General features: G+C 42.6%; 1 protein-coding gene across 1 annotated transcript; it reads left to right on the top strand.

Moving 5' to 3' along the window:
* The first annotated feature begins 1,997 nt into the window (after nt 1–1,997).
* LOC118384367 (trichohyalin-like) lies at nt 1,998–12,506 on the top strand. The gene is made up of 7 exons (XM_035770836.2): nt 1,998–2,985; nt 7,689–7,785; nt 8,585–8,662; nt 9,241–9,434; nt 9,619–10,666; nt 10,827–10,992; nt 11,285–12,506. The coding sequence occupies exons 1-6, from the start codon at nt 2,911–2,913 to the stop codon at nt 10,970–10,972; spliced, it is 1,638 nt and encodes a 545-aa protein (XP_035626729.1). The 5' UTR covers nt 1,998–2,910; the 3' UTR covers nt 10,973–10,992; nt 11,285–12,506.
* Nucleotides 12,507–13,548: the final 1,042 nt, after the last annotated feature.

Raw genomic sequence — 13,548 nt, 5'->3', positions numbered from 1 at the left:
GGAAATGTAGACAGATTTGTTTAATTCCTTCATTTTCTGTCCTGTGGCTTTCACCAAGTGAGTTCCTAGGCGAATGTTACCATTCAAATTAAACTCTTCATGACAACACATTACATGCAGTGGCTTCAGAAAGTTACAAAACCCCTTTGACTTTTTTCCCACATTTTGTTGTGTTACAGCCTGAATTGTACAATGGATTAAATGTAGATTTTGTGTCACTGGCCTATACACCACATCATTGAGCCCGTAATGTCAAAGTGGAGATTTGTTTTTCATTTGACAAATTCATTCAAAATCAAAAGCTGAAATGTCTTCAGTCAATAGCAAGCTTAAATAAGTTCAGGAGTGTTTTGCGGGTACTATTTAAGGAAGCTGCCAGTTGAGGAATTGTGATGTGTCTGTTTCTCAAACTAATGTGCTTGTCCTCTTGCTCAGTTGTGCACCGGGGCCTCTTTCCTCTTTCTATTCTGGTTAGTGCCAGTTTGCACTGTTCTGTAAAGGGAGTAGTACACAGCGGTGTACGGGATTTTTAGCTTCTTGGCAATATCTCACAAGGAATAGCCTTCATTTCTCAGAACAAGAATAGACTGACGAGTTTCAGAAGAAAGGTGTTTGTTTCTGGCCGTTTTGAGGCTGTAATCGAACCCACAAATGCTGATGCTCCATTTGCTCAATTAGTCTAAAGCCGGACAGTTTTATTGCTTCTTTAATCAGAACAACGGTTTTAAGATGTTCTAACATCATTGCAAAAGGGTTTTCTAATGATCAGTTAGCCTTTTAAAATGATAAACCTGGATTAGCTAACACAACGTGCCATTGGAACACAGGAGTGATGGTTGCTGATAATGGGCCTCTACACTTCTGTAGATATTCCATAAAAAAATTGTAATTTACAAGATTAACACTGTATTGCTTATCAATTTTATGTTATTTTAATAGACCAAGAATGTGCTTTTCTTTCAAAAACAAAGGCATTTCGAAGTGACCCCAAACTTTTGAACGGTAGCGTATATCCCCATGAAACTGACTGAGATAAAATAATAGTTTTGATCTGACTATTAAAAAAGCATTCATCTCCTCAGTAGCCTGTTCTCTCCGCATAAAGTAGAAAATATGCACTTGCGCAGAACATGATCTGCACATGTTCAGAAGCTAAGAATAAATATTCCATTTATAATAACAATTAAGCAAAAACGTTTTCTGTCTTGCTTCAGAGGATTTGCTTTGATTTTGTTGCCTGTATGCTTTGAGTGTGGCATTTTTATTGGAATATTCACAAATACAGTAAGTGAACTGCTACTGTGTTTTATGCAGAATTTTTACAGTGATATTCCAAAATACAACAAATATTCCCCTGACATATACATTTTTCCCACAATGCAATGCAATTTACTGTAATCTACTGTATTCAGTTTATAAGTATGTTACTGCTGATTATACAGTAATTCACTGTGACAATCACATGATTTGTTTTACAGTGTACTGTACTTTCAAACATCTGTGCTAATGGGCTATTAAAAATATGTAGAAATCGCTCCGCCATTTTCTGGTTGCTAAAATTCTAATAGTTCACCTAATTTCAGTTTATGTGACAAAAAAAGCAAGTGTAAGGAAGTGTAGAGAATCTTTGTACCATCTAAACCGCTGTGAAATATATTTACCATAACCAAAATAATTGTATTTTCAGCAGTTTGTAGCTGGTGTACAAAAACGAAAGTAAAATATGCAAAAACTAAATTTAAGAAGAAAAGCTTAGAAATAGAGCACATAGAACCGATGTATAGCTTCTTAGACTTGCTTTCAATGAGAATGACAGATCTATGACACACATTTCGGTGTGAATTTGCAGTTTATAATACATGGTTGCAGACATAAACCCTTGCAATAACTCACACGAGACTTCTCCTTTAAGACCTTTCCCTCAAGAGCCCAGTCAGTCCTTTTTTTGTGTAGATGATGGCCCTGCCTTCAGGGGGCGGGAGAGATACTGTACAAACTCTTGGAAATCTGCTCTCCCGTCAAGTGCGGTAGAGGCGTAATCAGGAGGGAACAGGGCTGAAGCGCACTGTGCCACAGAGAGCTTTGGATATTGATAAGCCTGTGACGAGGCAGCGGACAGCAAACACCCATTGTAGGCTACGTACCATATAGAGGCGCGCCGTGCGTTATAAGGAGAGAATAACCTCGTGTAGGCTACAACGCGTGGAAAAAGGAAAATAAAAAGGGATTTTAATCAACTTGAAGAGTTTTGATGTCTCGAGGGATAACCTAGCATTAGCCTGTATTAATGTGTAGTATAAATAACATTTTACTAATCTAGTCTAGAATATTGTTTGTTTGTAAACTTTGTCTGATATATACAAGTAACTTAAAATGTTTGAAGATTTTTTTTCTCATTATATTGATTATTTTGTAGGATAATGTAAGATGTTTATTTTAAAGCCATAGGCTATAACGTTGGGCGTTTTAATTTCGCACCTGGACTTTTAATGTATCGACTGATGCCTTAAAAACATTTTTAAATTGTGTGATACCAAACAGTCTGACACTATCATCCCGACTGCAGGAGATTATTGTGTTTGGAACACACCACAAACACTTCCTTGGGGATTTAAAGACATCAATTGAAAATGGACCAAATCATCTTTTAAAAAGTCGCCTTACTCCTCTAGTGGAATTTCGAACTGGGTGGACGTTCTGTGTGGGAAGCGTATCATTGAGCAGGCTACAATTGCTAATTCACTGGATACTTTGCTGAGACGACAAGTGTAGGTGTCCGTCCACTTGCAAGGCAAGGAGTTCCAATTCCACAGAGCGAGCCGCTGTCCCCACGCCTAGTGCTGAGGGAGAGACTCGTGCTGTTTCCATAAATGCTTGGTCTATCGCGGAGAATCCAGCCTGGGCAGCAAGATGAGCTCGTGGGTTTGGGTTCGGGTTCAGCTGCTCGCGTTGCTTGCGGCATGTCTGCGGTCGGGCAACGCAGAGGTATGTGACAGAGTCAATTAATTCATTCAAATCTAAGCCTAATTGCCCAAAGTCCGTTGCCAAATATATGTTTTTCTGTTTAGCTCATTTGAAAGGCTACGTTTATTTTCTTTGTTTAATTTCACTGTGAATGGTAAAATTAGGGACCATTGTTGAGTATATTTGACACCGGGCCCCAATTATAGACCATTGTTGAATTTCAGGGTCATTGTATTTTAACAATGTGTGCACTGGGCCTTGTATGCTCTCCAAACAAAAGGCGCCAACTTGTTACATTCAGTAATGTTTTGTACAAAATAAATGTGAACCAGGCCCCTCACCCCTCCACTTAGTGTATGTTTGTGGCATACAACCACATGTGCACTTGTTATTGTTGATTAATTAAGCTGCGTCTTGTAAGTTAAACTGCTCATCCTCTGAACCACACCTTATGACAGCTCACCTCATGGCTTTAATGCTCTACATACAGTTGATTTGAAACAGTCCTAAGTTTCACTTCAGGCTGTGAGGGCCTCATGGTGAGGACATCCGATTGGGCCCTGCTTGGCAAGGTAACCATGGAACAGTTATGGCAGACCCGTCTACAGAACCTAAACGTCTTATAGTCCAGAATCCCAAAGTGAAAATAACAATCTTTCCTCCAATGCTTGTCCACATGCTCATGCTCAACGTGGGCCCCTCTCCAGATTGCCTAAGCGCATAAACCTGTTGATAAACATCATATGAGTGGAAGGCGAAGGCCATCTAAAATCTCACCAGACCATCACGAAACACGCCTGGGAGCTAAAGCAAGGCCAAATGTGTGTGTGTGTGTGTGTGTGTGTGTGTGTGTGTGTGTCCACAGGATATTTGACAGGCTAGCAATAGGATGAGCGCTTGTCACAGCAACACAACTATAAATCATTCTGATTATGCTACGGCTGACCATTGTTTTGAATCGTGGTGCCGAGGGCCTTAATACACACGGTGACGGTTAAAAAGAATAGGAAGAAATGTGTTCAACTCAAGGGGAAAGGGGTCTCGTCTTGACTGCTGGAGTCGATTGGATGTACTTTGTATCGTAGCATACACAGCGAGTGTCCTAAAAGCTCCTTCCCCAGGATACGTCCTGCATATGACACACATGTTAAGTGCATGGTGAATTAAACCATGGTGAGTCCCGTCCTCATTACGGCTTATATATTTTAAGAGAGGAGACATAATTCAAGTTTGAGGGTCTCATTTTGATAGACTTGAGAAGAGGCCAAAGTGGCCCTAACTTGAATATAATGCTAATATAGACAGAATGTACAAAACAGTAGGGACACTTGCTCTTTCCATTACCTAGACTGACCAGGTGAACAGGTGAAAGCTATAATCTCTTATTGATGTTACTTGTTACATCGATTTCAATCAGTGTAGATGAAGGGGAGGAAACAGGTTAAAGAATCATTTTTAAGCCTTGAGACAATTGAGACCTGGATTGTGTATATGTGCCATTCAGAGGGTGGACGGGCAATACTGAATATTTAAGGGCCTTTGAACGGGGTATGTTAGTAGGCACTGGTTTGTTTCAAGAACAGCAATGCTGCTGGGTTTTTCACAAGTTTGTGTATCAAGAATGGTCCACCACCCAAGGACATCCAGCCAACTTGACACAACTGTGGGAAGCATTGGTGTCAACATGGGCCAGCATCCCTGTGGAACACTTTCGGCACCTTGTAGAGTCCATGCCCCACTGAATTGAGGCTGTTCTGGGGTCAAAAGGGAGAGAGGGGGGGGGGGATGCAACTCAATGTTAGGAAGGTGTTCGTAATGTTTTGTACACTAAGTGTATATATACCATTTAGCAGACACTTTTATCCAAGACAACTTACAGTCATGCATTTTACATGCTAGTGGTCCCAAGAATTTAACCGACTATCCAGGATACTCTCCCGACTGAGGTACATCGGGCCATCTTTGGGAAGTTCACAGGATTGGGCAGTAGCGGCTGTCGGAAGAGACTATAGTGAAACAAAGCTCTGACTATGTGGGTCACAACAACATACACACACAGTCTTCGGTTATGGGAAATGAATGTTTAAACAGGGCGAAATGCGGCGCCACCCCTTCTTTGCTGGGTTTCCCAGAATGCCGTTCAGTTGCTTTCATGCTATCAGATCGATGACTTCCTTTTTAATTTTTTTTTAATTTATTCAACCTTTATTTAACGAGGCAAGTCAGTCCTCTAGTGTGTCTTGTTCCCAGAGCTGCCAGTGGTGTGTGTTGTCCACCACATTTGTCATGTCAAAGACTGGGCTTTTTGGAGGCAGCCTTGGAGGGACGCAAATAAATGTCCCAAATCATACGAATTGCCCTGAGGACAGGTTGTTGGAGGTGGCAGTAAGGGTTGATTAGAAAGCGTTGTTAATGTATAGTCGAACTAGTCCTCTGTCATCTATCTATACATCCTCCCATCCAGTGATGTATTGGTGTACACGCCTGTAGCTAGTGATCACATGAGGTGTCTTTGAGGTATACCATCAGGGAATTCCCTCAGTCAACTAAATCCCACAGAATGGATTCTAGCTGTATAATGTAATGTCTGAATGTGTTTGTGTGTGTTCCTATAAACGTATGCATAAACCATGTGCTCATATGCATGGTTTTAGGGATTGCATGTGAGAATGTGCACATGTTCAGCCGTATGTGCATTTGTGTGTGTGTGTGTACTCGCATGCCGACAGGCAGCAAAACTAGACCCATAATCATGTATCCTTATTCCTCACCTCTCTACTCCTATAGCCTGTACCTGGGATTCCTCAGCTCAACCCACTTCCCATTAAACATCACTGGGGCAATATATTCCCTGTTAAGTGCACTATGTATGAAATACGGGGACTGGGACTGTCTCTGTTTCCATCTCTATTCAGAGAGATGGAGATCTACTGCATGATGGCTCTAAAATAAGTGCCTGTCTCCGTCTGTGTGATCAGAAGAATGACAGTACATTTTAGAAGACACTGACTGTTCCAGAACTTCCAGATGTGACCCAGTCAGATGCTGACTTGTGTGTGTGATTTGGAGTTCTGATTTAGAGTTCACCAATTAGGACCAGAGTAACTCCTGGATTCCTACAGTATTATAGGGTAAAGGTTATGATTTTCTGTTTACATCAGTTGCAGGGGGTGAAGTGTTTATTCAATTTTTCCCGCCCAGACACAAATCGCCATGGCAACGGCCACTCTATGAACAAAGGCCCAGACCATAATGCGCAGCCAGCACAGTTAGAGTGCGTCCCAAATGACATTGCTAGTAGTGCACTAAATAGGGAATAGGGTGCCATTGGAGCCTCAGCCCTTAGACTGGGGCCAAGGAGAGGAAATAACTGGGATGGCTCCTCGGGGGCATTGCTACACAAATAGAGATGTTCATTTAACTCATGGCATTTTCCTTTCGTATGGCTGGACTTTCTTCAGTGCCCAACAACAATGGGGAAAAGTACATTATGTACATTAATAGTGTGTGAATGCCGTTCACGCATGGCTTCTTCCTCCTCAAAGCACTCCCCAAAGGGCTTAGTTTTATTCTCACAAGAAACTGAATGGATGAATGTAACGGACAGAGGTGGTTCGACTTGTGTTAGCTCCCTGAATGAATGCCAAAGGCATTAGCTCAGAGAGCTAACTCAGTATTGTGGTGTGCATGAGACCTGGGATTCGGACCCAATAGGTCAAACAGTGGTAGACCCAGCTAGCAAGAGTTAATATCTCCATAGATGCAACTTCTTCTCCTTTATTCATCCATCCCTCCATTATCTCTCTGTTCTGATCCACCTCTCCTCCTCCTCCTCCTCTCAATCACTCCATCCCCCACTACTTCCTGAACCCTTCCTGACTCCTGTGACCCCTAAGTATTAGCAGATGAGATGACACAAGGCCAATAGTCATTCACCCCCTCTTAGTGGCCATTGTGAATCAAAGCAGCCATTTCCTTCATCCTCTTGTTTCATTAATGATTAGGGGGGCAAGTCGGGTAACCCCCTAACCCGAACCCACACCTACCTACATGCAGTGGTGGAAAAATTGTCATACTTGAGTAAAAGTAAAGATACCTTAATAGAAAATGACTCAAGTAAAAGTGAAGGTCACCAGTAAAAGTCTAAAAGTATTTGGTTTTAAATGTACTTAAGTATCAAAAGTAAAAGTATAAATCAGACGGCACAATCTTCTTGTTTTTAAAATGTATAAATATATAAATATATATCCTGGATAGCCAGGAGCACACTTCAACACTCATAATAATAACACATCATTTACAAACAAAGCTTTTGTGTTTCGTGAGTCTGCCAGATCAGAGGCAGTACGGATGACCAGGGATGTTCTGTTGATAAGTGTGTGAATTGGACCGATTTCCTGTCCTGCTTAGCGTTTCAAATGTAACCGGTACTTTTGGGTGTCAAGGAAAATGTATGGAGTAAAAAGCACAATATTTTCTTTCGGAATGTAGTGAAGTAAAAAATAAAACATTTCAGAAATAGTCAAGTAAAGTACAGATAGCCTCCAAAACTACTTAAGTAGTACTCTAAAATATTTTTACTTAAGTACTTTACACCACTGCCTACATGTACCACTGCTGTTGTCTCTTCGCTTCCATTATCTACACAGAATAAATGGGGAAGCCGAGAAAATATTTGATTTGGGAGAATCTACTTTTATTCCTGTCTCATCTCTTTCTCTCAGGGGGATCCTCTCCCTCCAGGTTTGGTGGAGCTGGTTAGGAGCAACCCTATCTCTTCCATAGAGGACCTGCAGCTGCTGCTGCTCAGTGACTCCGTAGGTAAATATCTCTAACGTTGTACTATGCTGATACTCATCAACATGCATATGCATTTTAGCAGAATCGGTTTACAAAGAAACCTACTGTCATAGGTGCATATATGTTTACGTATGGGTGGCCCTGGGATTCAAACCCACATCCTGGCTCCCGAAGCCTAATGCTCTAACAACTGAGCGGTACAGGACCACAAGCCAGCCAGACACACTGGTCACGCCATGAGATGGAGGCTCTCTCAGATGAACTAACCCGACCAACAGAGACTGAGGGAAAGAAATTGAAAACTGTTGTCACATGATGCCCAGATTTCATTCCCAACAGGGACAGGCCGACGTCACACACAGTAAATACTATAAAAAGAATCTCACAGACTGACTAACAGACAAACCGTCAGTGACACAGAGGGCAGAAAGACTTCTTAAATAGATGCACATATTCCCATCATTGAATAGCGAACATCACATACAGTCAACACTATATACAAACTCAACGAGATAAGAGAAACAAAAGAGGGAACTATTCAGTGTCTCAAGATACAAAAACACACAAACATGAGGTCATGACAGAAATAAATTCCCACACAAACAGACATCTATTAAGGGGAGGCTCAACTTGTAAACAATGCCTCAAACTCTCTCATAAACACACACATGCACCGTACACAGATGCATGCACGTGCGCGCGCACACACACATACACACAGAGAGAGTAATTATTATTATTATTTTTTTTAATAAACAATTGAAGCAACGAGCTGATTAGATCTGTAAACTAATATTGGATTGGATTGTTTTTTTGTCAGATGAGGATTTCTCGGACGATTTTTTGCCGAGTGGACAACACTCCAACAACACTAGCAACCGATTGCCAAGGAGTCTGGGTGAGTTTTCACCTTCCTCATAGTCTCTGACGCTAGGCTATAATTCCACATATTTCCGTCACTCATGTTGACTTGGGTGGTTTTGGACAGCTACATCTAATCCAAAATGAGTTGTGTAATGCATGTTGTGGTAAAGAAACATATAAAGTATGTCACCATATTGCGATTCATTAGTTATTTGCTGAACAAACGCCTTATGACTTGCAACTCCAAGTTACACTCCAGCACGTATGAAGATTCATGCATACACTGTTTCAATAGCATGTGATTTCTTTAAACAGCATAAGTAATATACCTTCAGTAGAATTAGTGTAAACAAAATGTTTTATACATTTTGAGGCCTATGTGCTGGCTGTTTTGTATGCACTGAGCAGTGTAGATGGTATGCTTTTAACATTAAGCCTGAGGCTCCAGCACATTTACAATTATGTGTCTGATTTGCTGATTAATGTACACTGTCCCATCTTATGAAACCTGTCTGTAATATGGGAGGTTTTAAATGGTCCGTCCGTCTGTCTGTCTGTCTGTCTGTCTGTCCGTCCGTCTGTCTGTCTGTCTGTCTGTCTTTGTTGTCTCAGACGCCCAGCCGGCTCAGCAGGCACTATGTAAGGTGAGGACAGAGGTGATGGAGGTGACCCGTGCCATGTTGGACCGCAGCAACGCCAACTTCATGTTGTGGCCTCCCTGTGTGGAGGTACAGCGATGCTCTGGCTGCTGCAACACCAAGAGCCTGCAGTGTGTCCCCGTGCTGACCCACACCAGGCACCTACAGGTACATATACACCACCCCCCATCTCAACACCTGTCCTCTACCCTGAAACTTTTCCCCAGGTTGTTTCTGTAAAAGAGAATGTTCTCAGCTGACTTAGGCCTACCTGGTCAAATAAAGGATTAGTCATAAAAAAATAAAAAGCGATTTAGTCATTTTGAATCTCCCGCCTCCTCCTCCTCACTAGGTGATGAAGATCCAGTACGTGGACAAGCGGCCCAACTACTCCAAGGCAGTCGTCTCGGTCCACGACCACGTGGAGTGTCGCTGCCAGCCCGCCCCTCGTCCCCCGGCCGCCCCCAAGAAGAAGTCCACGCCCCGCAGACAGCAGAAAGACAACAAAGGAGAGGGCCATCCAGCTAAGGCCAGATCCAAGGAGGAGCTGCACCGCAGAGATGAGCTGAAGCACAACCAGAGGATCCAGCTGGAAGACCTGCTGGACCAGCACTGGAACCCCAAGGACACCTCCTCAGACGCAGGGGAGAGGAAAGGGGGCTATGGGCTGGACCATGACAAGATGGATCCTCAGTGGGTGCTTAACGCTACCAGACAGCTGGGGGATAACGAGTGGACCGAACCTCGACATCACGATGACATGGAGGAAGGGAGAGACAGTAGTAGTGTCAACGGCACTACAACCGCAATGGACATCGACATGGCACAGCTTGACCACGAGAAGAGAGACGGGGTCGAGACGCGTGGGGACTCGCTATTTAACATTACTGAGGGAAATGTCAGTAGGGGAGATAGGCGGCAGGGTAGTCTGAGCCTCAGTGAAGAGGAGGGAGACCAAGAGACACAGAGACAAGCCACACAAACACAGAGTCCCTCGCTACGCACCAACACATCAAAGCAACAGCGACATGGGACCAACTCCTCCTCAGAGGAAACCAAACGCAGAGAGGGAGCCAATCAAAGAACAGAACAGCAATTCCATCCTACGGAGGAAACCAATCAGAGGCCCGAGAGCAGATTCCCTCCCCTTGAGGAAGCTGATCAAAGACGTAAAGACAATGAGACCCCTGATTCAGAGAGGAGCCTCCAGCACGCTCTCCAACTGGAACAGGAGAAGCTGGAGGAGGAGAGGAAGGAGCTGTTTTTACTCCACAGGAGGCTGGACGATGAGAAGGAGCTCCTGAGACGTGAGCAACAGAAAGAACAGCAAGAAAAAGAGGAGCAGCAGTACCATCGGCCTAATCATAAACATCAAACTCAAACCACCACAAATAGAACAGGTAGATAGAGAACATTGTGAGCTAGCAAGTGTGTGTGGTGTGTGTCTGTGTGGCTGTGGCTGTGTGTGTGTGTATATGTGTTTTGGATTTATGTTTCTCAGTTTCATGTGTATTCCAAACTGTTAAATCATCTGAATATAATATTCTCCTATTCTCCCAGACACAGTTTCGCCCACATCGACGCGAGCGCCCTCAGTCCTGGCTGGTCCCCGGCCACCTGCTCGGCCCGGCCCAACTAGGAAGAGAATGAGGAAGAATAACCGCAAGCGTATCAGCAAGGCTGCAATGAGAGCAATGCTAATGTAGAACCTACAATCTCTCTGAAGGTAAGAGATAGAACGGATAGAAACGGTTTCCTAACACAAATACTTTCCAAACCCATTCAAATACTTTCCAAGTACTTTCAAATACCACAAATACTTTCCAAGTACTTTCAAATAACACTTTCAAATACTTTTTTGGGCAAGGTATTTGCAAACAGTTTTCAAATACTTTCCTAACCCTTTTACATACTTTCCACAGAAAAGTGTATATTCATATACAAAAACTATATTCTACACGAGCCTGGTCTAGAATATAACCATTTTAACAATTTTTCTCTTTCTCCTTCTCATCCAGGGAGTGATGCTCTCTGTTTGTTGTGGACAATCCAGTGGCGACACCGAGCAGTTCAGTCCTTTCTTATGAGTTAATATTCGAGTGTCAGTAACCTGCTCGTCCTGTGACCGTGAGGTATTCCCTAATAGTACTAATGATTGTCTGGTGAACCCAAAACAAACCCTTGGACGGAAAGAAATATGGGACAAGAAGAATGGGATGTAAATACATACGAGGCTGAGGTGATCCATCAACATATGTCTGATCCATCAAAAGATGATCTCCTATTAACAACAAGATGTTCCCCCAGTCGGATCAAGAACCGGTGGAACGTCGGAACAGAACATTCGAACCACATTAGAACTTTGGAACAGATCATTGGAACAACATTAGAACTTTGGGAGATATCATCGGAACACTGGATGAACGTTGGAACGTACACAAGGATGTTGGACTGTCGTTGGACTCAGTGCTATTGGACCTCCCTCGTGACTTTTGAACAGCATAGTAAACCACTCCAGTCAGTAGAGATCAAGTCGGTTAAAAACTCTTCACATTCTCATCCAAGGCATGGTTTATTATCCCAAGAAGTGGACAGATCATGCTTGTCAAGAAGACCAAAGAGAGAGAGCATTTTTACGTCAGTCCAAATCTCCCATTTCCCTATGAGCACAAGACGTTGTTTTTTCCTTTGAAAATACTTTTAAAAAAAATACATATTTCAAAAATGTTGCTTACTGGGTTCTGACATGGAAGAAGACATTTTATTTTTCGGACTAGAAAGGTACAATGATAGAGGACTGGGAAAATAACATGGCAAGCAGATATTACAGGGACAATGGGAAAGAAATGATGACATTTATATGAGCTAGGACTGTTGGAATGACTGGTAGTCTTGACTGATGTGTGCAGTATCCCTACAATTGTGCTTCAGCTGCTCTATATGTTCTAGTCTATTCCTGCACTAAGGAAGGTCAATAGAACTACGCAGCAAAGATATTGCATGTCTCAATAGTTACACAATGTAGAATCTCGTTTTTCTATACACATATTTAAATGTATTTAATTTGATCTAAAACACTGGAATTCCATCAACAACAATGCACAGGTTTGCATTCTCATGTTCAGCCGAGGCTTCCACACTTCTTTCGGAGAATGGGATTAAAACAAGATGCAAGGTGCTAAAAACAGGGTTGCATTACACCTTTATGTCTGTCTTTAACATTATTTATTCCTTATATCACATAGGTCTCATGTCTTCATTTTCAATAGGATTACTGCATATGAAGCATTTTGGGATTTGAATATCGATCCCTGTTCCGGTCTCAATATAATTTGAGCTGTCAGCCTTTGTGCGCACAGACCATAGACCAGATTCAATCAGATCAAGCGTTATGTTTTGGCGGTGTCAGAGGAGGAACTGCATTGGAGCTGTCAAATTGGCCCGAAATTCAGAACAAGAAAGTGTCGGCTATATATAAATAATTACGCTCAGGTTGAAAACGGATTAATCAAATGATGGGATTTTCATCATCCTAATGGAGGTGTAGATTACATCTCACATTCCAGTGTTCCAATTTGCTAACAAGGCTGCATAGGGTTTCTGTTCGTGAGACTCAGCCAATGGCAATGTCCGCTTTAGGTATTAACGCCGGGGACTCAGTTCCACCTCTGACACTGCCAAAACAACCGCCATGGGAATGTTGGCTAAAGCGGACACGGATCTGATCGAATTGAGCCCAATGTAACTACAAAGAAAAGCTTTGAAAAAGGGGAAAAGGTGTTGCCTGCCATTCACTGTCTGTATGATAGACAGGTTATGGTAATGACTTTGTGTTGTCGTTTAGCTCTGTGTGTCAGTGTGGTTGTGCGTGTGTATGTGCCTGTCTGTGCTCGCGCGTGTGTGCAATATGCGTGTGTGTATGCCCGTGTGAGAGTATATGTAAGTATGTGAACAGAATCATATTTATGTATTTGATCGCTAACACTCATGAGTCCATAAATCAGATAGTCCCTTATTCGTAATGCTCACTGCTAACCAGTCCTTGTCTGCATTGGGAACAGTAGAGCATCAGACCTTCTGTATCCTGAGGCTGCGTTGCTTTATTTCATTTATTTGGTGAATAATCTAACACTACAATTTGAAGAGAAGAAGTGCCCCGATAAAAGTGTCAGACGTTAAAAGCAGCATGGGCCAGATGTGTCAAGCAAAGAAGCTCAGTGCTTGTGTGTGGGCCACTGCTGGTCCACTGTCAGGTAAAGTGTTCTCACTTCAAATAGCCTAA

The sequence above is a fragment of the Oncorhynchus keta genome, chromosome 5 (assembly GCF_023373465.1).
Source record: "Oncorhynchus keta strain PuntledgeMale-10-30-2019 chromosome 5, Oket_V2, whole genome shotgun sequence".
NCBI lineage: Eukaryota > Metazoa > Chordata > Actinopteri > Salmoniformes > Salmonidae > Oncorhynchus > Oncorhynchus keta.
Note: the sequence above shows the minus strand (reverse complement) of the source record. Positions and strands in the feature narration are given on the sequence as shown.

What these genes read in the sequence shown, in the direction of transcription:
- LOC118384367 (XM_035770836.2), top strand. Translation starts at nt 2,911, where the DNA reads ATGAGCTCGTGGGTTTGGGTTCGGGTTCAGCTGCTCGCGTTGCTTGCG. An exon ending in TGCGGTCGGGCAACGCAGAG is followed by an intron (nt 2,986 to 7,688) that starts GTATGTGACAGA and finishes TCTTTCTCTCAG; the next exon opens with GGGGATCCTCTCCCTCCAGG. An exon ending in AACCACCACAAATAGAACAG is followed by an intron (nt 10,667 to 10,826) that starts GTAGATAGAGAA and finishes CTATTCTCCCAG; the next exon opens with ACACAGTTTCGCCCACATCG.